At 38.2% G+C, this 23758-nt stretch overlaps 2 protein-coding genes across 10 annotated transcripts in view; one reads left to right on the top strand and one right to left on the bottom strand.

Annotated features, from left to right (window-relative positions):
* arhgap45b (Rho GTPase activating protein 45b) overlaps window positions 1-10698 on the top strand; it is a 41088-nt gene extending 30390 nt beyond the window's left edge. For 2 of the 8 annotated variants that reach the window (XM_087304187.1, XM_087304183.1), the window contains exons 14-23: window positions 46-167; window positions 1849-1947; window positions 2144-2245; window positions 2325-2488; window positions 4095-4283; window positions 4362-4499; window positions 4597-4835; window positions 7514-7748; window positions 9734-9824; window positions 10240-10698. In XM_087304187.1, the coding sequence (XP_087160313.1) occupies window positions 46-167; window positions 1849-1947; window positions 2144-2245; window positions 2325-2488; window positions 4095-4283; window positions 4362-4499; window positions 4597-4835; window positions 7514-7748; window positions 9734-9824; window positions 10240-10493 (1633 nt within the window). In that variant the 3' untranslated portion in view covers window positions 10494-10698. Of the gene's footprint in view, window positions 1-45; window positions 168-1848; window positions 1948-2143; window positions 2246-2324; window positions 2489-4094; window positions 4284-4361; window positions 4500-4596; window positions 4836-7513; window positions 7749-9730; window positions 9825-10236 lie in introns of all 8 variants that reach the window. The other 6 variants (XM_087304186.1, XM_087304182.1, XM_087304185.1 and 3 more) reach the window with 3 other exon arrangements.
* A 257-nt stretch (window positions 10699-10955) lies between these two features.
* polr2eb (RNA polymerase II, I and III subunit E, b) lies at window positions 10956-15661 on the bottom strand. Of its 2 annotated transcripts, NM_001003564.2 has the most exons (8): window positions 15498-15645; window positions 15162-15336; window positions 14670-14785; window positions 14496-14576; window positions 13287-13345; window positions 13062-13140; window positions 12910-12980; window positions 10956-11031 (listed from the first exon to the last, which is right to left on the bottom strand). In NM_001003564.2, exons 1-7 carry the CDS (start codon window positions 15552-15554, stop codon window positions 12915-12917), a joined length of 633 nt encoding a protein of 210 aa, NP_001003564.1. In that variant the 5' UTR covers window positions 15555-15645; the 3' UTR covers window positions 10956-11031; window positions 12910-12914. The 2 variants fall into 2 exon arrangements, 1 of the variants encoding a protein (NP_001003564.1); XR_015521148.1 differs by lacking the exons at window positions 10956-11031; window positions 12910-12980; window positions 13062-13140; window positions 13287-13345 and adding an exon at window positions 14201-14228 and having other exon boundaries at window positions 14295-14576; window positions 15498-15661.
* Window positions 15662-23758: the final 8097 nt, after the last annotated feature.

Below are 23758 nucleotides of genomic sequence, written 5' to 3'. Positions count from 1 at the left end.
TGAAAGTTGCTGTGAATGTTACTTTTAATGTGGTGTTTATTTCAGGCAGTCGGTTAGGCCGCGCACCGACAGCGCTAATGCTGAAGCTCAGAGCAGTGCTGAGGTGCCACAAACTGCAGGAGAGACTGGAGACACGAGCAGCTCACAGAAAGATGATCAGAAGAGGGGTATGTGCGAATTATCTTTGTTTACTTCAATAATAATTTAAAATGTTTTGTTTTATACAGCGCCTTTTAAAACCTTTTTAAATATACATAAACAACATAGAGTTAAACATTTAAAAACTATACAAAAACACAGCAGAATAAGGTCAACATAGAACATGCTTTTCTAATGGTCATGAAGTAAATTCAAATGTAGAACCTACTGAAGAAGTATGCGATTTCGGACATAGCACTATCCAAAGGCAAATTTGGATAGAGCCCTGCATTAGCCTTAAATGTAAGCCCGAGCCTGGCCCTGGCCCAAGATGCACAGGCTGTATCCCTGCCTTTGTCCAAAATCTTTTTTCCGCCAAACAGTTACAACCATTAAAATAGACCATATTTGTATTTAATAGAAAGTTGATGTTTTTTCGCTTCTTATTTTTGTTTTTTTGTTTTATCATAATAATTTAGAGAAATGTTTTTTTTTTTTTTGACATTTTTGACAGTGACCTCAATATCCAAGAGTTTGTGGTCCACAATGAGTTTACTAAACTTACCAGTTGTGCATTGTGCTTAACCTGTTGGCTCATCATTTAAAGTTGTCCCTATTTGACAAGTTGACCAGAAGTTTGTCTTTCCTCTATCGTTTTTCACAGCTTTAAGTTCGCCATTGGCAATTTTTCTCTTTATGTTCTCTATTGGCTGGAAATCTCTAAATGCAGGGCACCTCTGGCACTTCCGGACCGCATGTGTTAGATATCATTAAACTTTTTAAAAAGTTTTTTCTACTTTTCGCAAAGTCCAATATGTGTGCTATCTATGACGTGAAAATTGGCCCTAGGGGCATAAAAGGTCGGGCCCCAACGGGTTCGGGCTCAAATGCAGGGCTTTAAATTTGGAGTCTCTGACTCAGTCCCTTTAGCACCACCTATTGTTCAAACTTATACACTTTATGCTAATAACGTTGTGCATTGATTTTGCCAAAAAAGTGCCCTTTAGGGTTTTAAAAATAATTAATTAAAAAGCTAAGTAAGACTAAGTGGGTTGTCTTCAGAGCATGCAAGCAAAAGGTTTTGGAATTTGAATTGATTTATTAAATCATTCTTGAGTAATGTTTAAAAAAATAATTGAGAAGCTCAACAAAGTCGACTTGAGGCTATATCTAAGCAATGTTTTAGCAAATTGGTCTGTGAGCTGAAATCCAACTCCAGATGTCGGAAGCTCGCATATGTTACTTTATATGTTGGCACATTGATCTTGAGACTTAAAAAATAATTCATTCATTTTCCTTCAGCTTACTCTCTTTATTCATCAGAGGCCGCCAAAGCGGAATGAACCACCAACTTATGCAGCATATGTTTTACACAGCAAATGCCCTTTCAGGTGTAACCCAGTACTGGAAAACATGCATACACACTCATTCACACTCATACACTACGGCCAATTTAGTTTATTCAATTCACCTGTACCACATGTCCTTGGACTGTGGGGGTAACCGGAGCACCTGGAGGAAGCCCACTCCAACATAGGGAGAACATGCAAACTCCACACAGAAATGCCAAATGGCTCAGCCAGAACTCAAACAGCAACCTTCTTGAGCCACTTTGTCGCCCAGCGAAATATTGTTAAATTTTATCATTCATAAAAACGAATGCTCAAATGTCTTGCAAATGGGTCTGAATAGTTTTTTCTGTTGTGTTAGCTCGAGGTCACATGACTCACAAATCCTGGGGCTCCACAGTGAGTGACACAGACAGTGTAGGAGGAGGAAGTGGCCTGGAATCCCCGACTACCAGCACAGGTACTTCTAGACATGAATGTTCTTTATTAAACTTGGACATGTGCTCTATTCAGAATAAAAAAAAAATCATTGTTTTTCATTCATTTAAAATCCAAACTTTATTATAATATTTAATTATACACTTTAATGTTCACAAACACTAAATATTTGTTTGTTTATGGACATACATTAAATATTAATTATTATTTTTTTATAGGTGATATTAGTAAAATGACCAGGACGTCATCTACAGGAACCATGTCATCAAATGAAGATATAGATGAGAAAGACGCAAATGTTACTTCCTTTGAAACGCCAAGTGAGATTACACAGTGCATAGTGTATTTCCAATGTGTGTCTATCTTCTAGTTTCTCACTGTCCGCTCAATATTTTGCAGATATAAATGGCATTGAGCCTGAGATTGTGGTGCCCACTGGGCCCTTCAGGAACATTGGCTTGTCAAAAGCCGCTCAGACGCACAAACTGCGTAAACTGCGCTCTCCATCCAAATGCAGAGAATGTGACAGCTACGTTTATTTCCAGGGAGCCGAGTGTGAGGAGGTGAGGACACATTTACTGCATCCAAAAGGATTTCTCACACTTAATATTTAACACTGTATTAATCTTAACCAGGGGTGACCACATTTGTTCGATCACATTTGTTTGATCATGGTTGGAGCTAAACTCTGCAGGATTGTAGATCTCCAGGAACAGGAATTGGCACTCCTCCTCTAAACCATGGTGATAAAAAAAAAACAATTACTCCTAATATGGAGCAGATTTTTATAATGCCCTGGAAGAAAAATCATGCTAACCCTGGGCTAGAGTGGGGGTTTCACAACCCTGGGTGTAAAATGGTGCTAATTGGGTAAAAATAACCCCAGCAACAAAAAATCTGCGCTAACTCTTTAGACTAGGGTTTCATAACCCTGGTTTTAAAGGGATAATTAATTAAAAAACAGGTTAAAAGTGGTGCTAACTCAGTGCCAGATACATTTTATATTCATGGATAAAAAAATAAACTAATATCCCTGGGTAAAAGAACAGCAAAAAACTTTTTTAAAATAGTCTTGGGTAAAAAACAGTTATAGTAATATCTAAAAATTAATATAATATAATATAATATAATATAATATAATATAATATAATATAATATAATATAATATAATATAATATAATATAATATAATATAATATAATAATAAAAAACTGTAAAGTAATTGACCTGGGGGAAAAACAACAACAACAACATGGTAACCCCAGGGTAAAAATAGCTATGGGTAAACAAAATATATCCACAAGTAAAATAATTCTGGGTAAAAAAGAAACATTGATATCCCTGGGTAAAAGAACAGCAATAGCCCTGGGTAAAAAATAACTCTAGGTAAAAAACAGTGCCAGCCCATTAAAAAAATAACCAGAGTTAAAAACTAAATAACTCTGGGTAAAAGAAAAAGTGAAACCCTAAGCAAAATAATAATCATGGGTTAAAACTCAGGGATCACCGATGATAAAAATAACTTTAGGTTAAAAAAATCTGTGATAATTCTGGGTTAAACAAACATGAAAGCCTGGGAAAAAGGTAAAAAAAAAACAAAAAAAACAACAGGGATTGCCCTTGGTAAAAAGCAATTATCCTGGGTTAAAAAAAGTGATACCCTGGACAAAAAAAAACAAACATTGGTTAACAAACAGGGATCCCCATTGATAAAAAATAACCCTGGATTAAAATAACATGATGCCCTGGGCAAATAAATAATCATAGGTATAAAAAAACGATAGCCCTAAAAAAATAGGTTTAGCATGATAACCATAGGTTAAAAATAACAATGGTTGAAAACATGATATCCCTTGGTAAAAAAAAAATTGGGGTAAAATGTCACTAATCCCTAGAGTAGGATTTCTTCACCATGGTTAAAAAGCAATTATAACTAGGTAAAATGTGCTATATCCCCATTCCAGAACATGCCTAATTATCCCTGGGTAAAACATTTATGCTAACCCTAGTCTAGGCTAGGTTATCATAACCCTGGATAAAATGCACAGAATTGATCCTTTAGCCAGGCTTAAAGCCGATTTTGTAATGTGCAGTGTGAAAAGTCTTGAAGTTTGGGCTTGTGTTTGAAATAAACCAGTATTTTTCAGTCATTTTGATTTCCCCTATGTAGTGTTTCCTGGCTTGTCACAAACGCTGCTTGGAGACTATAGCCATTCAGTGCGGCCACAAGAAGCTCCAGGGCCGCCTTCAGCTGTTCGGGCAGGATTTCTTGCAGGTGTCCAGCAACAGTCCCGATGGGATCCCCTTCATAATCAAGAAGTGCATCGCTGAGATAGAGAGACGAGCTTTAAGGATGAAGGTATGCAAACTACCGGTCAGATCTTGCACGTCTTCACCGATTAAAAAGCGATAACGAATTCTCTCCTATTTCTGTCAGGGCATTTATCGAGTGAATGGAGTAAAGACGCGGGTGGAGAAACTCTGCCAGGCATTTGAGAACGGCAAAGAGCTGGTCGAACTATCACAGTCATCTCCACATGACATCAGTAATGTCCTGAAGCTTTACCTGCGACAGGTGAACAAAACATCCATGAAAAACATTGAAGACATCTAGCAAAAACATTCAAAGTCAAATCCACTTAACTCTGTTTGTGTGTGTGTGTTTTCTTCAGCTTCCGGAGCCCATCATGCCCTTCCGCCTCTACAACAGTCTCATGGGTCTGGCCAAGGAAAGTCTGGCTGTTGTGGGTCCAGAGGGAGCTGACAGTGGTAAAGGACCAGACCTGATGGACCTTGGACCTGAGACGGATCCTGAACTCTTGGTCCTCGTGGACAGACTTAAAAATCTCCTGAAAGAGCTGCCCAAACCAAACACCGCCACGCTCCGCTACCTAGCGCGTCATCTGAGGAGGTAAACTGGTCACACTTTACAATATGGTTTCATTAGTTTATGTTAATGCATCAATTAACATTAGTAAATGCATCAAACAACATTAACTAATACAAGATTTACTAATTTTCTCAATACAAACTTTTCTAAATGCTTTAAGCATATCATTTTTGCTAAATCTCTAATTGAGGTTTTGAATAATAATTTTAAAAATCTATAATAAAAGAAATGAATTAATAATAAATTGTTGAATAAAATAAACGCAAAGCAACTTAAGTGTTTGTCAAAGTATGTAAAAAATGTATCAAATTTTAATTAAAAATAATAAATTTGTCATAAATTCTTACTTTTAGGAAATGTACACTTTTAATACATTTTATATACACTCACTGGCCACTTTATTAGGTACACATTACTATTACCATGTTGGACGCTCTTTTGCCTTCAGAACTGCCTTAATCCTTCATGACATAGATTAAACAAGGTACTGCAAATATTGCTCAGAGATTTTGGTCCATATTGACATGATTTGATTGCTGCACATCCATGATGCAAATCTCCCGTTCCACCGCATCCCAAAGGTGCTCTATTTGATAGAGTTCTGGTGACTGTGGAGGCCATTTGAGTACAGTGAACTCAGTGTCATGTTTAAAAAACCAGTCTGAGATGGTTCACGCTTTATGATATGGCACGTTATCCTACTTGAAGTAGCCATCAGAAGATGGTTCCAATGTGGTCATAAAGGGATGGACATGGTTCGCAACAATACTCAGGTAGGCTGTGGCATTGACACAATGCTCAATTGGTACTAATGGGTGTAAAGTGTGCCAAGAAAATATCCCCCACACTATTACACTACCAGCCTGAACTGTTGATACAAGGCTGGATGGATCCATGGTTTCATGTTGTTGATGCCACATTCTAACCCAACCATACGAATGTTGCAGTAGAAATCGAGACTCATCAGACCTGGCAACGTTTTTCCAATCTTCTACTGTCCACTTTTGGTGAGCCTGTGTGAATTGTAGCCTCAGTTTCCTATTCTTAGCTGACAAGAGTGACACCCGGTGTGGTCTTCTGCTGCTTTAGCTCATCAGCCTCAAGGTTGGACGTGTTGTGTGTTAAGAGATGCATACCTCGAGCTACTATTGCCTTTCTATTGGCTTGAACCAGCCTGGCCATTCTCCTCTGACGTCTGGCATCAAAAAGGCTTTTGTGCCCACAGAACTGCCGCTCACTGGATATTTTCTCTTTTTCGGACCATTCTTTGTAAACCCTGGAGATGGTTGTTCATGAAACCCCCAGTTGATCAGCAGTTTCTGAAATACTGAGACCAGCCGGTCTGACACCAACATGAACATGTCATGTTCAAGGTCACTTAAATCACATTTCTTCCCCATTCTGATGCTCTGTTTGAACTGCCTAAATACATTAAGTTGGTGCCTTGTGATTGGCTCATTAGAAATTTGCACTAAGGAGCAGTTGGACAGGTGTAATTAATAAAGTGGCCAGTGAGTGTGTATTGAAGTAAATTTTTGGATGGTCACTAAAAAAATAAACAGAATAATTTTATAATGCAGAACAAATAGGCAAAATAATAGGAAATGTTTTTATTAATCAAAATAGTATATTTTTACATTTGCTAAATATATTTTTTATTCTGTGTATACATTTCATAATACATAAATGTATGAATTGACTGAATAAATAATTAGATTGAACAATTGACAAAATTTGTGTAAATTACATTATTTTAGATTGACTGTAATAAAATTAAAGATTTTTAAAAATATTTTTCTTTATTTGGTTCAGCTTAGGTCAGACATAAAATTATATCTCTGTAAAAACAAGACAAATAATATAGATTTATATACACATACACAATCATCAAAAAAACAAACACTAGTTCAATTCATCAAACAAGAAAGAATCAGAAAAAATATAATTATGCATTTAAAAATTTAGGTAAGCATCACAGGTAAAATGTCACATACATACACAACTGTATAATATACAGTGCTCAGCATATACAAGTACACCCCTAACAAATCTTTCTTTTAAATTTGTATTTTTAATAGGAAGCTGTACTGTATTATATTTGTGCATATACATTGGATTAGTCAGTACTGAAGCTAAATCTGGAGCTTGTCTAACAAAATAACTTACGATAACTGCCCAAAAACACACCCAAAATTACATCCAAATGTATATGTTATAAACTATTAACTAAAATATTAAATGCAATTTTTATAAAAAGGAGGAAAAATACAAGAGAAGAAAAAAAAGTTTAAAAATTAGTTGAAATTTTGTAGGTTGTAATTTATTTTTGCAATATTTTGCTTGAATTTAATTGTATTATCTTTCAATTTCTAAATATGTTTGGTGACCAAACTATTATTTTGATAAATATATCAGTTTTATAAATCTGTTTTGTCAAATGCATCAAAATACATTGACTATATCCACTGAGAAATGGAGAAATATATTCATTTTCAAAAGGAGGTGTACTCAATTATGCTGAGCACTCTATATAAACATTTTTAAAAAACTATAAACTGTACACAACCATAATAGATGTTAAAGAATGAATTGAGGAAATCCATTTTTAAACGTGATGATAAATAAATAATTATATATGAATAATTTATAGAAGAACAAATGCTCAGTTACTTGATTCAACTTTTAATGTCTATTTTCAGGATTGCAGAACTGGAAGACGACAATAAGATGAGTCCCAGTAATCTGGGGATCGTGTTTGGCCCGTCACTGATGCGGCCCCGGCCCTCGGGAGCCACAGTGTCTCTGTCCTCTCTGGTGGATTACCCATATCAGGCCCGCATAGTGGAGACCCTCATCGTGTTTTATCCCTCCATTTTTCAGTCAGAGTCCAGTCGGCCTGCAAGCAGCAGCACCCGCACACAGTCTCTACAGCAGGTGAGTGACTTAGAGAGATTATTCACCCAAAAAAATTGACAATTAATTCACTCACCCTCAGACCATCCAAGATGTTGGCTACTCATTCTTCTACAGTAGGACATAAAATACGATTTTTAGCGGAAACTGTTGTCCTGACACAAAATACAAGTTAATGACTACTGCTACTTTGAGTCTTACAGGCAACACAAAGTGAATACTTGTTAATAATTTTTTCTTACAAATCATATCTCATGAAGCGATTTAAAAGATCATCTGTACAAGAAACTGAGCATTGTTTACATTTTAACAATATCATCTTTGATCCAGTCCTTCTGCAAATGGTTTTGAGTGTGATTGCGTAACAGGAAGCTCAAGACTATTTGGAGAGGCAGAGGATTAAAGTCCCCTGAAATCAATTCAAGGTGTTTTTTGGGGTCTTTAAATCTACAGTATTGATGATTTTGAACTTCTGAGTTCTCACTTCTGCCAGTAGGAGTGAATGATTTATTTTTTTAATGACATCACTGTGCATTTAAACTTCAGCTCATGATCTTCTGGCCAATCAAATGCTCTCCAGAGACTCTGAAGTGTCCCTCGTCACTAAAGTAATAATTGAGCATTCATACTTCTTACAGCTTTGGGCTAAAATTTGCATGTATAAGCAAATATGGTTACACATTTTTTTTTAGGTAATGTATTTACAGTTTAACTGTTCATTTAACTACTGAGTTATATTATTGAATTACATGTACTAACTATATGGTTAGGGATAGAATGTGGTTTAGGGTTAGTTGCATGTAATTATACATAATTCGTAGTAATTACTGTGGTAAGTGGAAGGAATGTTTGTAACTACATTTCCTTTAAATAAAGCCTTACTGAAAATAATAGTAATTGTAGTCGACACTGTGTCCACTATGTTTTTTTTAGTAATGAAAATGTGGGAATTCCAAAAATGTGATGCTAAAATCCATTGTCTGTTACACATAATTATAAAATTCTATGTGCTGGATTCAGTCAGCTACTCTGACAGGCAGAGCTGTGAAATGCTATTAGCTATTTTGAAAGGGGGAGGGGCTACTGAATAAGCCCTGCCCTGTCTCGTGATTCAGATGAAATTTTGTCACATGTCAAACAAAGCTCGCCATATTAAGGCACTATAGAGGAACTTTACAGATAATAAACACAGTTCTGTGGCAACAGTGTATGAATATAACCAGTTACTAATGGTAAAAACGCGCCGCGTTAACCAATCAGGAGCTTTCTCTTATAGGGGCATGCTTATGACATAGCGCCTGTTGTTGGTGTCCCGGGGGGAAATCCTCCAGCCGACACTGGACAATAGTTAATCAAACTGGGCTCGGCTCAATCGGAAGCACCACTGAAAGCCTCCATCATCCAGGTTAAGTTTCTGAAGGAGTTGATGAACTCACAGAGCTGGGAGCACCTCTGAAAGGATCTAGTGAACTCAGACACGGCTCCAAACGAATCGACACTGTTTTTCAGCTTTCATGAAGCACATAAACACAGCTATTGTCTCAATAAAATCCATGTTAGCGATTTGGCAACAAAGCTACAGTCACCGGGCAGATAGAAGCCCTGCCCATCAGGCGAATCGGCATCTGTTATGAAGTGAATGTGACGCATGAATGAAATGAGTAAACTCAAAATGTTCATGCGAATAGTGTGATTTATCCACGCGTTCCACGTCTGATGTGAACACAGCATTAGAGTGTTGAATCTGCGGCTATGCAGTCACACGTATATAACTCCACCTCCTTTTAAAGACCACAATCTCATTTCCATTTAACGTGACAGTAAACAAAACAGCACAATTTGGATAAAAGTTTCAAAGAGTATTTGTGTGGTATTTAGAGCTGAAACTTCACATACATACTCTAGGGAAATCAGAGCCTTATTTTACATCTTAAAAAATGGGGTATATAAGGTCGCCTTACAAATTGGTTTTATAAATACTGATGATGTTTGTCTGTGTGCAGCAGAGCAGCATTGATGAAGAACGCTGCTCTAATGATGAACAAGGCCTCCCAGATGAACCTGCAGCTGTTGAATTAGACAAGCTGGAGGACCACGGTACTACATTTCACTCATTTTAAATTTATTTATTTATTTAATTTTTAGCTGATTTTTTTGTATTTACTATTCTTAATATTTTAGTATTTGACTTTGTTTCATTTTATTTATATTATTTCTCATCTATAAATCTATTTTAGTGATATATTTATGAGAATATATATATATATATACATTTTATTTTAAATGTATTTATTTTTTTATATTGTTTTAATAATTTTGTTTATCACTATTGTTTCAATCATAAGCACGTAATCCTCTCGAAATTAGTTTAACCACACCTAAATTATTTATCTATTTACATTTTTTTTTTGTACCATCAATTTGTGTTGATTTATTATTAGTAGTTTTTTTCCTCTTGCATTTAATTTTACAAATAGTTATGTTCGTGTAATGCTCTGTCGTGTGTCAGCAGAGAGTTGTACAGGAACCCCAGACTCTCTGGAGCACAGTCTGGACTTGGATTCAGACCCAGAGGCAGAGCAGCCTGTTGATGAAACGTCTATCCAAAGCAGGCCAGCGGTACTCCTGGTGACCCTGCAGAGCTCCAGCGCTGACCCTCCTGCCCTCCCTGAGAGCGAACCACCAGAGCTGGAGGACCAGAGCCACTCACTAGCGGCCCTCAACATCAACCAGAGTAACAACACCACCAAAACACTCACCTCTTGAGCCCATCCGTCAAACCTTTGTGTTTTTATAGACCACTTTTAATATTTAACAGCCTTATAATCTTGGTTCATTTTAAATCTCTTCAGCTTTTATTTTTTTGCCAAACAGTGATCCGGGCATCATCATCCCATCATGCATTGTATGTTTTGAGGTTTTATGCTTGTCTTTTAATATTAATAATAATAAAAAACAAATGATTTACAAACCATCAGTAACTGTCAATGCAAAACGACTGGAGGTCATGGTCATATGCAAATGACACTACACCAGAACCAATGAGGAAGTGATTGTTCATTTAAGTAAGCACTGCTTGTAAACATTTGACTTCTCTTTACGCATTATCAACAACGATGGCTTTCGGAAAGAAAAAGGTAAGTGTTTGACATTTTTCTTCTTTATATTATGATTAATAATGTTTACGACTCAATTAGGACTGAACAAATGGACGGAGACGATGTAACAGAAACATATTTTATTAGTTAAAAATTGTAAAAAGACAAACTGAAGGTGTTCAATTTCAGCAGCTGGGAAAAGAAACCTGTCAAACAAAAGATAAAACCTATTACACGAAGACTTTAAAAAGTAACAGTACTAAAGATGCTTTAGTTTCTAGAACTGAAATGTGTAGCTAAACAGACTGCAGGCATCTGCAATATTTGTTTTATCTTAACACTTTATAGAATGTTTTATTATATTAACAATAATTGGCTAACTGAGTTTTATGCAGTTCCTTGAAAACAGACGATTTATGAATCAATGAATCTTTTTAACTATTCTAACCAGCCAATTTAGAAAAGGATCATGTGATGTATTATTAAATCAAACTTACATTTAAGCAAAAGATACATACAATGCATCTGGAAAGATTCATAGCGCTACGCTTTTTGCACATTTGTTTGTTACAGCCTTATTCCAAAATGGATTAAATTAATTTATTTCATCAATTCTTCACACAATCCCCCATAATGACAAAGTGAAAAAAGATTTTTTTTTAATTGTTGCAAATTTAATAAACATAAAAAACCTAAAAAACCACATGTACACAAGTATTCCTCAATACTTTGATAAATCTTTGGCAGAAATTACAGCTTCAAATCTTTTTATGATGCCACAAGCTTGGCACACCTGTCTTTTTTGACACACCTGGAATTTTTGCACATTCCTCTTTGCAGTACCTCTCAAGCTCTATCAGGTTGGATGGGAAGCGACGGTGTACAGCCGTTTTCAGATCTCTCCAGAGATGTTTAATAGGATTTAGGTCTTGGCTTTGGCTGGGCCACTCAAGGACATTCACTAAGTTGTAGTAAAGCCACCCCATTAATATTTTTGCGGTGTGCTTTGGGTCCTTGTCCTGCTGGAAGATGAACCGTCACCCCAGTCTAGGGTCAAGAGCACTCTGAAGCAGGTTTTCATTCAGGATGTCCCTGTACATTGCTGCATTCATCTTTCCCTCTATCCTGACTAGTCTTGCAGTTCCTGCTGCAGAAAAAACATCCCCACAGCATGATGCTGCCACCACCATGCTGCACTATAGGGATGGTATTAGTCTGGTGATGAGCAGTGCCTGGTTCTCTCCAAACACAACATCTGGCATTCACTCCAAAGAGTTACATTTTAGTCTCATCAGACCAGAGAATTTAGTTTCTTATGGTCTGAGAGTCCTTCAGATGCCTTTTGGCAAATTCTAGTCGGGGAGTGGCTTCCCTCTGGCCACTCTACCATACAGGCCTGATTGGTGGATTACTGCACAGATGGTTGCCCTTTTACAAGGTTCTCCCCTCTCCACAGAAGGCTGGAGCTCAGACAGAGTGAATATCGGGTTATTGATCACCTCTCTGACTAAGGCCCTTCTCCCCCGATCACTCCGCTTAGATGGCCGGCCAGCTCTAGAAAGAGTCCTGGTGGTTCCAAAAATCTTTCACTTATGGATGGAGGCTACTGTGCTCATCTTAACTTTTAGAGCAACAGAAATTCTGTAACCCTCCCCAGCCTTGTGCCCCAAGACAATTCCGTCTCAGAGATCTACAGACAAGTCCTTTGTTTTCATGCTTGGTTTCTGCTTTGACATGCATTGTCAATGCTGGGACCTTATATAGACAGGTGTGTGCCTTTTCAAATCATGTCCAATCAACTGCATTTACAACAGGTGAACTCCAATTAAGCTGCTGAAACATCTTAAGAATGATCAGTGGAAACAATGTACCAGAGCTCAATTTAGAGCTTTACAGCAAAGGCTGTGAATACTTGTGTACTTTTTATTTTCAATAAAATCTTTTTTCACACTGTCATTGTGGGGTGCTGTGTGTAGAGGATGGAAAAAATGAATTTAACCCATTTTGGAATAAGGCTGTAACATAGAAAGATGTGGAAAAAGTGAAGCGCTTTATTTAAAGGTTAATAAAAGACAAGAGCTCACCAACATTACTGGACCAATCTGTATGTGATGTATCGGCCAGCCGTTTCACTCGGTCTGATGATCTTAACAACCTGAAAAACACACACAAATTCACAAACTATCAGCTGATTGCGGTCAATCAAAATGAGCTAAAAATTGGGCTGATTTCCTACCTGGCCTCTTTTTAAGCCAAAGTAACGTGCAACGGGATCCCCAGCTTGAATTCTGGGAAGTTGGCTTTCCTTTAGCTTACTGGAGAAGCGCTGGTTAAGGTGACCTACATGTACTGTGAACTATCCAACTGGAGTTAAACATATATAATACACAAAGTTGAGCTAAACCATAGAAATATGAAAATAACACTGCTGTAAACTTAAGCATCTTTCATGAAAGGATACTACCGCGCCAGCAACTCAGTCACTTCTTCTTTTGTCATAACTATGTGCTCTGGAACAAGCTGAAATACATGAAACCATAGTTATTGCAAAGGATAATTAGATAAAAGTGTTAAGCATCTTAAAAAAGTGCTCAAAACAAAAATGATGAATATATTAATTATCAAGAAAAAAAAAGGTGCCCAAACTCGGCACTGCAGAGTTTGGCTCCAACCCCTGAACCAGCTAATCGAGCTCTTACTAGCTCTACTAGAAACTTCCAGGCATGAGTGCAGAAGCAAGTTGGATCTAAACCATCTAAGACTGAGTTTGGGCATCTCTGATCAAGAGAAACAAGATTTTCTTCACAAAGAACCAAATTATACAGTGGAATTCAATGGATCATTCTTCAATGGGCAATATGAACAGCTAGTGTTTTTAAACCAACAGTAAAAGGTTTTTGTGACTATTTATAAGGTTGCTTTTACAACATCGTAATGTAATTGAAATACAATCCCTTAAATAAACTTAAGCATTCATTTAGTAGTTCAAGCATAAAATGAGATAATAGACTGTGTAACTGCTAGCGCTGTCAATGGCAGCAGGCTAGCGCAGAAACTCCATTCAAAATACTGAGGTAAAATAATTTAACACACCGCTTTATAGCACTTTATATCATGTATGTGTGTGTGTGTGTATATATATATATATATATATATATATATATATATATATATATATATATATATATATATATATATATATATATATATATATATAAGGCACCGGAAACCATATTAAAAGTCTGTGTGCATATAGCCCATTGTGTTCAAAAGAAGAAAGAAACTTCAACGCTAGAAACTAGTGGACGGAGATTAAATGATGTCAGAAGAGTTATTTCTGTGTAAACTGGCTTTTTAAGTTAGGAGATTCTGATTGGCTGTGGATTTTTTTATTGTTCATCAGCTAAAAATATAATAGTTCTCCGAATGTGATTTTGGACTAACAGTAAGTGATACAACATTAAGGTGCTTTTTTCCACCAGTGAATTAAAAACCGTGCAGCCATTGACTTCCTTAACGGGAACAAAAATACTACAGCAGGTCAATGGCTGCTGCTTTCCAACATTGTTGTCAACAGAAGAAATAAACTCAAACAGTTTTGGAACAAGGGTGAGTACATGATGACAGAATTTTCACTTTTTGGGTGAGCTATAACTTTAAGTCTCCTCACCTCGTGTTCTGTAATGTTGATTAGAAGCTCCTGCTGAAGAAACTGCTCCAGTATGTACTTTGGTGCCATGTCGACCAGAGACTGAAATGTGACAGAGAGAGATAAAAAAACGTATTTATCTTGTAAAGTGCTCGACATTAGAACTGTAAACATTAGTAAATGTGCGAGTTGCACCTGTTTGGCGGAGGGTGTCATGCCCATCTGTACTACAATGATGGCGCGGGTGATGTTTTCCTCCTGCATGCGCTGGCAATACATCTTTATGGTTTTGATGCCAACCTTTGGTTCCTCTGAAAGCAAAATTGAAGTTTCAATATATTTAAACTCTTTAACGTAAATACAAAATTGATCAACCACTCCACTGAGGTAAAGCTGGTTTCACGTTTGTCCATTTTTACCATGATGCTTTGAATATTCAGTCTGCAATCGCATGGAAGTATGACTTTAAAACAACATTAGCCCTATTTGACTATTTAATTAACAGTGATGTATTTGATAGTAGCTGGCTGCTAATATGATTTCCCTGTTTAGAATTAGCATAGAATACTTTTCTGAAATTATATTATTAAGGAGATTGTCCGAATATAAAACCAACTTCACCTAATAACCACTCCTTGTTATCTCGGACTAGTTAAATAAATAGGGCTGCTGCGGAATAAAACATACCCGGGAAGAACACAAACATCTGGTCGGTCGGGTCGTCATTGTGGGCCACCAGGACTGTCAGGTCATTTCGTCGTGGTCGACCCTCGCTCGGTTTATCTCCAAACTGACTCCTGAATTCATCAAGAGTCTGGTCCAATTCATCCTGCGTCACCAAATATCCGCGATCGTGACAAAGCTGTTGGTTAAATATCAACATTGTTATTACATCATGTTATTTCTGTTATTTAAATGTGTATGGTTTTATAAAAGACATGAAATCCATTCAATAGTAAACCGGAACAAGCATCACTAAACTGTGCGAAACGTTATAAATAAAGCATATATGTCTTTCTTTACCTGCATTATAGTTTTTCTAATTTTCCATAGTCTGTATGTCTCTTCCTCGTCATCCATACTGCGCTATAAATATGATTAATACCAAATTTTGACGATCAAAACAATCCGCTAATGTGATGCTTCTTCTCCACGTTTGTTTCCCGTTGCTGGCGCGAGTAAATGACGTCAGACGTTACGCCACAGCGTAGATACAATGCGCAGCTTTAAAAAAAAAAAAAAAAAAAACAATGCGCAGCTTTATTTCGTACAAAAAACAGTGCGCGTTGCTTAGAAGTATCACAACTTCTAAGCAATATCACAGCTATTGCTTTCTTTAAATACTGATTTTGTTTTATGTAAACGAACAAGGAAGGAAAGAGAGTTGTATAGCATTTGAGAAGTGCGTAGGGTTTGAATCGTTTGAATATAGATTCAATCGAACAGTTCAAATATCCGGTGTCAAGGCGATTCAGTGATTCATTTTGACCATAGAGCGTCGTCCCCAGCGTTTTAGGAAATGTTACAGGGTTAAAAAAATACATTAGCAATTATTCCAGAGGATTTTGATTGAGTAGATTTACGTCAATTACATTTATTGTAACGTTATGTCTGCTTGTGTTCAAAAGTTAACAAAATCGATTAGAACAATTAATAAATTGTTTTGAAAAAGGGTTTACAAAAGGATAACGATCATTAATTTTGTCTTATTGTAACCCACCTATGAAATTGATTTACTGAAAAGGGGAAAATTATCTACTGGGTCTGAGCTTTCTAAAGTATATATGAAATTTCAACACAATTTACTTGAAATCTCGGGTTCGGGATATCTCAACTTAACGACACAATATATTATTGAATGGTGTGGTCAAATTTTACATATTATTAATACTATAATCTCCAACTGCTCAAATAAAAAAAAATAAAAAAACCCAAACACAAGAAAATACTTTTGAGTTTGCTGTATTGCAAATTTTCTGGTCTGTATCTGAACTGCTTTTCAGCCCTTATAAAAACATACTCATGTATTCAAAACAAACAAAATTAAATAAATAAAATACAATATGTTGACAGCAATTCAGCCCTTTTTGAAAAAAAAATAAAACTATACAGAAGTAGGAAAATACAGTTTCAGTTGTCTAAACGTCCCAATTTCAACATATATTTATATATATGAAACTTCAAAGTCCTGAATGTAATGTAAAACGTAGTTCAATGACTGTGAATCAGTGTATGTGTTTCCTACGAAAATCCTTGACGATTGAGTGATGACATGCGTCCATCCAAATTGGGAGAAATCCTCACGGAGTGAATGTAACGAGCCACTCCCCTTGCCTGCACGAGTCCAATGCGGCCGCGGCGCGATGGAACAGTCCAGTGTCAGTTAGCTAATGCAGCAAAACAATTTGGGACATTAATTTTATGCAGAATTGGCAGGATGGATTAAATTAGAAGACAGCCAAAACGTGTCTCTCCTGTCTTCACCACAAGCTGGCGTACAAGTGACGTCAGTCACCCTCTTCATATAACTTCACAACTTCACATAACATTGCTAACTTCAACTAAGAGCATTTTCACAAAATAGTTCACAATATGTTCAAAATATATACATATAAAACAGAGTAAAACACATTGAACACGGTAAACTTGTACATTTACAGCGATCCATGAACAGTATGCATCATCTATACAATATAGCTAAACAAATCGAAAAGTAAAATAAATATGCAGGAAATCCGAATGTATATAACTTACCTAATGCAGCAAAACAATTTGGGACATTAATTTTATGCAGAATTGGCAGGATGGATTAAATTAGAAGACAGCCAAAACGTGTCTCTCCTGTCTTCACCACAAGCTGGCGTACAAGTGACGTCAGTCACCCTTGACCTCAATTCCGGTTTTTAGAAATTAACTTCTGAATGTAAATTTATACATCTATAAATTTTTTTTAAATGCCCAATTGTTGTGCATTAGGTAAGGTAAGAAAATAAAACATAAATACATATATTCTGACAAATAAAAAAAATTAATTAAGAAACTCTTAATTACATGTCAAAATAAAACAATATTTAACACTCAAAAATTTGAGTGGGTTACATCCTCCCCTGCTCAAAACTCTGATGTCCTCATCAGGCACTTAATAAGCTAACCTATAAGGCTAAACAACAATTCGCTTTGTGTTAGCTGCACTCGCATCTGTTGTTGCATCATCTCAAGTACTTGACTTAATTGACTGGATTGATTTTCCAGAGTAACACCCTGCCTCTTGCATTGTGCTTTCCACCCAACGTAATCATTTAATTTATTTGGGGGTTTCTTTTCCCTCTTAGACCTTCTTAAGCCAACAACACAATCACGCTCTTCAACACTCAACTCATCAGGCTGTACTGCCACATCATCATCTTCCTCCAAGGAGGAAACATCTTGCTGAATTTCAGTCTCGCAACTATTCTCAATGTCGTTCTCAACAGATGTAACACTCAATGTGTTCATTTCATCATCTTGCCTGTTTGAAACACTAAGAGTCCTAGAAAGCTCAGGAACGTTTTGCAAGACTGAATTGAATTCTGGAGCATGAGGATTCAAAGACTTTGAACTTTCAGCCTCCAAAATTTCACCAAAATTATCGACCCCTGCATCCCCTCTCAAATCATCCGTATTCACTCTAGAAGAGCAATTTTCTGGCACAGTGAGTATTTCATCAGCTACAGTAGGACTGACGGGAAGAAACCCACAAGGGAGCAAAAGATCTCTGTGGAGGATACGCTCAGAGCCATCACCATTCTCGGGCCGAACCACATACACCGGAATGTCTGCATTTGGCTGCTTGACAACCACATATACAGTGGACTCCCAGCGATCTGCTATTTTATGCTTTCTTCGAATGTTGACGTTCTTAATGAGAACACGATCGCCCACTTCAACTGAAGCGGCTGTGACTTTCTTATCCCATCGAGCTTTATTCATCAATTGCCTTTTCTCTGCATTTTGGACCGCTAATTTATAAGCATACCGTAGTCTTTGCTTAAGTTCAGTGACATAATGAGTGTGAGTTTTGGAATTATACCCCTTGGGGTTAATCCCAAAACAGAGGTCTATTGGAAGACGAGGTTGACGTCCAAACATTAAAAGAAAAGGACTCTCACCAGTCGCGTCATTTCTCGTACAGTTGTACGCATGCACCAGTGGACGTACATATTTTCTCCAATGTTCTTTCTTCTTATCACTCAAGGTTCCCAATAAATCCAGAAGGGTTCGGTTAAACCTTTCTACTGGGTTTCCCCTAGGGTGATAAGGTGTTGTGCGGGATTTGACACCAGCTAGAGTACACAATTCTTTTACCAGTTCAGACTCAAAATTGGCACCCTGATCACTGTGTATTCTTTTAGGGAAACCAAAATGACAAATTAAATTTTCCCACAACACAGAAGCCACAGTCTTGGCAGTTTGATCTTTAGTGGGAAATGCCCACGAAAACTTAGTAAAATAATCTGTGATCACCAAGATGTTACGGGTGTCACTGGAGTCTGGCTCTAGTGAAAGGTAATCAATACAGACTAACTCTAAAGGAGCATAAACCTTGATGTTTACTAGCTCAGCACCCCTTTGGGCACGGGCCTTTCGCCTGATACAACGCTCGCAAGTTCTGCACTTTCTTTCCACATACTCTGCCATCTTAGGCCAATAAAATCTGGCTCGGGCAAGCTCCAAAGTTCTTTCATACCCCATATGCCCAGTTTCATCATGAATGCCTTCAAGAGCTCTGTCTCTGAAACTAGAGGGGACTACCAGCTGCCCATACTTTTGCCCATACTGATCACATACCATACGGTGCAAGACCCCATCTACTAACCTCAGTTTGTGCCTTTCCCTTAACATTAAATTAACTTCCCTAGACTCATTGAGTCTTTCCACATGAGACAGATTGTTCCCAGACTCCAAAAGACCAATCACCTTTCTGAGGGCAACATCCTCTCGTTGTAACTGATACCAATCTGTCCGAGTCATACTCGGTAGAGCAGTCTGTCCAGGCAAGCATTCTGGATCTATCAGGTCATCTGGCACTACATCCTCGTCACACAGTAGCATCTCCACAGCAGGGGTTGAGGTAGCCCTGGCTTCCACCAGGTCCCCTTCGCCTGGCTGTGAAGAAAACATTCCACAAAATACAGATTGTCTCATACACACAGCCTTAATCTCCTCCTGTCCAAACTTCTCAAACTCAACAGCGGCACATTCTGCTTTGCTCAGCAAGCTTTCAATTCGTTCATCTATCATGATGGTTTCGGCATCATCACCGAGTGGCTCTTGTGGACGCCGTGAAAGTCCGTCTGCGTCAACATTAGTTTTGCCTGCTCGATACTTGATTTCGAAATCATACATTGACAGAGCTGCGAGCCACCTATGACCAGCTGCGTCCAATTTAGCTGTAGTAAGCACATACACTAGCGGGTTGTTGTCAGTTAATACAGTAAACTTTGCACCGTACAAAAAGTCATGAAATTTTTCGCACACAGCCCATTTAAGAGCTAAATACTCTAGTTTGTGTACAGGGTAGTTTTTCTCACTCCTCGATAAACCCCGACTGGCATAGGCGATCACTTTGGTCTTACCATCTTGTACTTGATATAAGGCAGCACCCAGACCATTTACGCTGGCATCTGTGTGAACGATATAGGGTAACTTCCAATCTGCAAAGCCCAGAGTCGGTGCAGTTGTAAGCTTCTGAATAACAGTGTCAAATGCAATTTGACACTCATCATCCCATCTTCCAGCTAAAGATTGCAACTTACTCCTAACACGGTAAGATGTGGATGATGACCTCCTGGTGGAGAATTCACCTTGCAATAACACATTCAGAGGCTTAACTATCTTGGAATAACCCTCGACAAAGCGTCTGTAATATCCAGCAAAACCAAGGAATGACCTCAAATCCCTGACTGTTTTCGGAATGGGCCATTCCTTCACGGCAGAGATCTTGTCTGGATCTGGGTGTATACCTTGAGCAGAAATAACATGCCCTAAGTACTTGACGGAGGTTTGAAAAATTTTACACTTGGAAGGTGCCAACTTTAATCCAAAAGTTGCAATCCGCTGAAGGACTTTCATGAGCCGTTCTTCATGCTGTTCCAGTGTATCTGAAAAAATTATTAAGTCATCGAGAAAAGCAATAACTTCCTGCAAATTTAAACCTGCCATGACTTTCTCCATAGTCCTTTGAAACATTGCAGGAGAATTTGTCAGCCCTTGTGGTAATCGCCTGAACTGCCAGTTACCAAATGGCGTAGTGAATGCTGTTTTGGGACGGTCACTTTCCTCTACCTCCAACTGGTAGTATCCACTCTTTAAATCTAAAACCGAGAACCACTTTGAGCCTGACAACAAAGTAAACGTCTCCTCGATCCTTGGGAGAGGATACGCATCTCTTTTTGTCAGTTTATTTAGCTTGCGATAGTCAACCACCATTCTTAAATCTCCATTTTTCTTTCTCACCAGTACAACTGGGGAAGCATAAGGACTGTTTGATTCCTCTATAATCTCACTAGCTAGCAAATCTAGCAAATGCTTCTTCAAATCATCAAAGTCAGCAGGTGAGACTCGACGAGTACGCTCTTTGAAAGGAACATGTTCCATCAACTCTATTCGGTGGGTTGCACCCGAAACATGCCCTACATCAAGATCATGTTTCGCAAATGCACTTGACACTTCTCTGTTTATTCTCCCCATGATGTGAGCTTTTAACTCCTCAGATATAGGAGAATCCCCAAAATCCACAGTAACAGGATCTTCTGTCTTCACTAAGATATTTGCCATCAGGGGTGTCTTGGCTTGTGAATTGCCTGTACCATCAAAAAGGGGCACAGATTTAATCCAGTCTACCACTGAACACTCAGCTAGCACTCCCTTTGGCTGTAAAGTCACACTGTGATCTGAAACATTACGAATGACTACTTTAACTTTATTCCGAGCACTGAGCTTTGCTTGTATCAATTTGCACTCAACCACCAAACCACCAGGAATTTGATGCGTCAAAGGCTCGTCAATAATCATTGTCTTGTTCAAACCAAATTCCTTCAATCTATATACTCCTGTTACTTCACACTTTTCCTCTTTACTGATTGTTACAGACTTTCTACCAGACAGTCTAACTGGAGTAGAATATTGTGGCTGTTTGCCGGGTGTCAATACTTTGTCACACTGGTGATAAGCAGTCATCCAATTGACACTGGCAGACATGTTCTGTAGGTACTCCTTTCCCTGTGACATCCTAAAATCTCGAACAAGATAGCGGAGTACATTTGTCCCCACTAGCAAGGGCATTCGTGCATTATAAACCTGATCAGGGCAAACCAATGCTAATGCTGTAACAACGGCATCTGTTCCACAAGCAGATTCTGGAAACTGTATGTCTATTTCAATGTACCCAATGTACGGAACTATTTGTCCAGCAGCTCCCTCAACTCTAAGTAGATTCCCTATGGGAGAAAGGTTTCGATGCCGCAAGTACTGCTTGTAGAATGATTCAGCTACACAGGTCACCTGGGATCCTGTATCTACTAAACAAAGACACTGAACTCCATCCAACCATGCTTCACTTTCCCATGGTTCACCAATTAGACCCTCTGGAACGTGGTTACTTATTTCTGTGGAACTTTTCTCCAACTCAGCTTCTGTCCGTTCCACAACAGAAGCTATGCCAAGTTTAAATGTGTTGTGGGCATCATCATTTTGTTGGGAGAACCCCTCTGTTCATGCCTCTGCACTAATTTTTGCTGTACCAAAGCAGCATTCACAGGATTGGTGCAGTGTTGTAAATAATGAGAGTCCTCACCACAGCAGTAACAAAATCCACTGATAGGCAATTGCTTAGGTTGTGTTTGTGCTACAGGACGTGAGAGCTTCACTTCTTTACCTCTTTTCTTAGTTGCACTAGCCTGAAGTTGATCAAACCCCTGTTGGTTCACAGTAGCAGACGTCTGGTTTTTAGCTTTAACTACCTCAGCTTCAAGCTCTTTTATGCGTCTCATCAACACCTCATTATTTTGTACCCCCTCCGAACTAGCTATACTTCCTTGGTTTACGGCAACATGCACGTGACTCTGAGCTCTTTTTGGAGGCGCATTCAAATGCAGATTCATACGGTTCTCCTTGAGCTGCTTTTCATGTTCGTATGACCTTAGTTTGAAGAGTATGCTCGAATAACTCAATTCAGATGGTGATTGTTCTGTTAACAACTCCTTAAGACGCAACTGGGTTATAAGGGCTTCATCCCAGCACCCTCTAATGAACTGTTTGAGAAGTAAAGTGTCAGATTGTTTGCCAATCACTCCCTTCTTTTCAATCACCTCAAGCAGCAATGCATGAAGTCGTCTCAAATAATCAGATGGCTTTTCACCCCTGTTCTGGTGTGTCTCTATGAACTGAATATACAACTCATCACCACCAGTGACACTTCCATAAGCTTTCTCAAGCTCTAGCACATACACTTCTGGTGGTGCATTTGTACCAGCCCCAAGAGCAACAGTAAGAGCAGGAGGGAGGAGACTATCCAGAATGTGTCGTCGCTTATGCCTTTCTGTCAGAGAAGTGTCTGGGAGTAATTGTTTAACATACAATTGCCATGTGGTGAAATCAACTTCCCCATTAGGCTTGGGGCAATGTCCAGAAAACACTCGTAATTTGGGGGGCGAGAGGTGATGTCCCTGATATTCTGGATCATGTTTCACCACATGTTCCACTACCACACGCTGTACGTCTTGTGGTATAGTAAAAGTTACTGGAGTTTCGTTACCAATGTTCTTTTTTATAGGCGGTGAATCGTCTTGGTTTGCAAATGACACTTTTGAAACCGGCATTGAAGCTTCAGCGGACATTACACGTGGCCTAGCATCAACAAACAGTTTTGCTGCAGGCGTCGAAGTGATAGGGCCTTGATCAACATTATCAGTCTTATGCGCAAGCTTATTCACCACCTGTTGGCTCAAATCACTTAAATTTACGCAATGCATTTGGGCCAAATTCTCTATTTGCACCAACAACTGGTCAGCCATATCATCTAAAGTCTGCACTGAACCACTCTGGATTGGTGTTGAAATACTAGGTGGATGTTGCACATCTTTAAACTGTCTGCTATCCAGTGGAACAACACCCCATACATACTGCTCACTACCATTCAATTGTTCCTCTTCAACAACAAATGGAGTAGCGACCTCCTGAAATTCACAAAGCAACTCCCCTGGGAATTTGTCACCTATCCACTTGATTTTCTTCACATCATCAAT

This window comes from Danio rerio, chromosome 22 (assembly GCF_052040795.2).
Source record: "Danio rerio strain M-AB ecotype USA chromosome 22, GRCz13ab, whole genome shotgun sequence".
In the NCBI taxonomy this organism is placed as follows: domain Eukaryota; kingdom Metazoa; phylum Chordata; class Actinopteri; order Cypriniformes; family Danionidae; genus Danio; species Danio rerio.
Note: the sequence above shows the minus strand (reverse complement) of the source record. Positions and strands in the feature narration are given on the sequence as shown.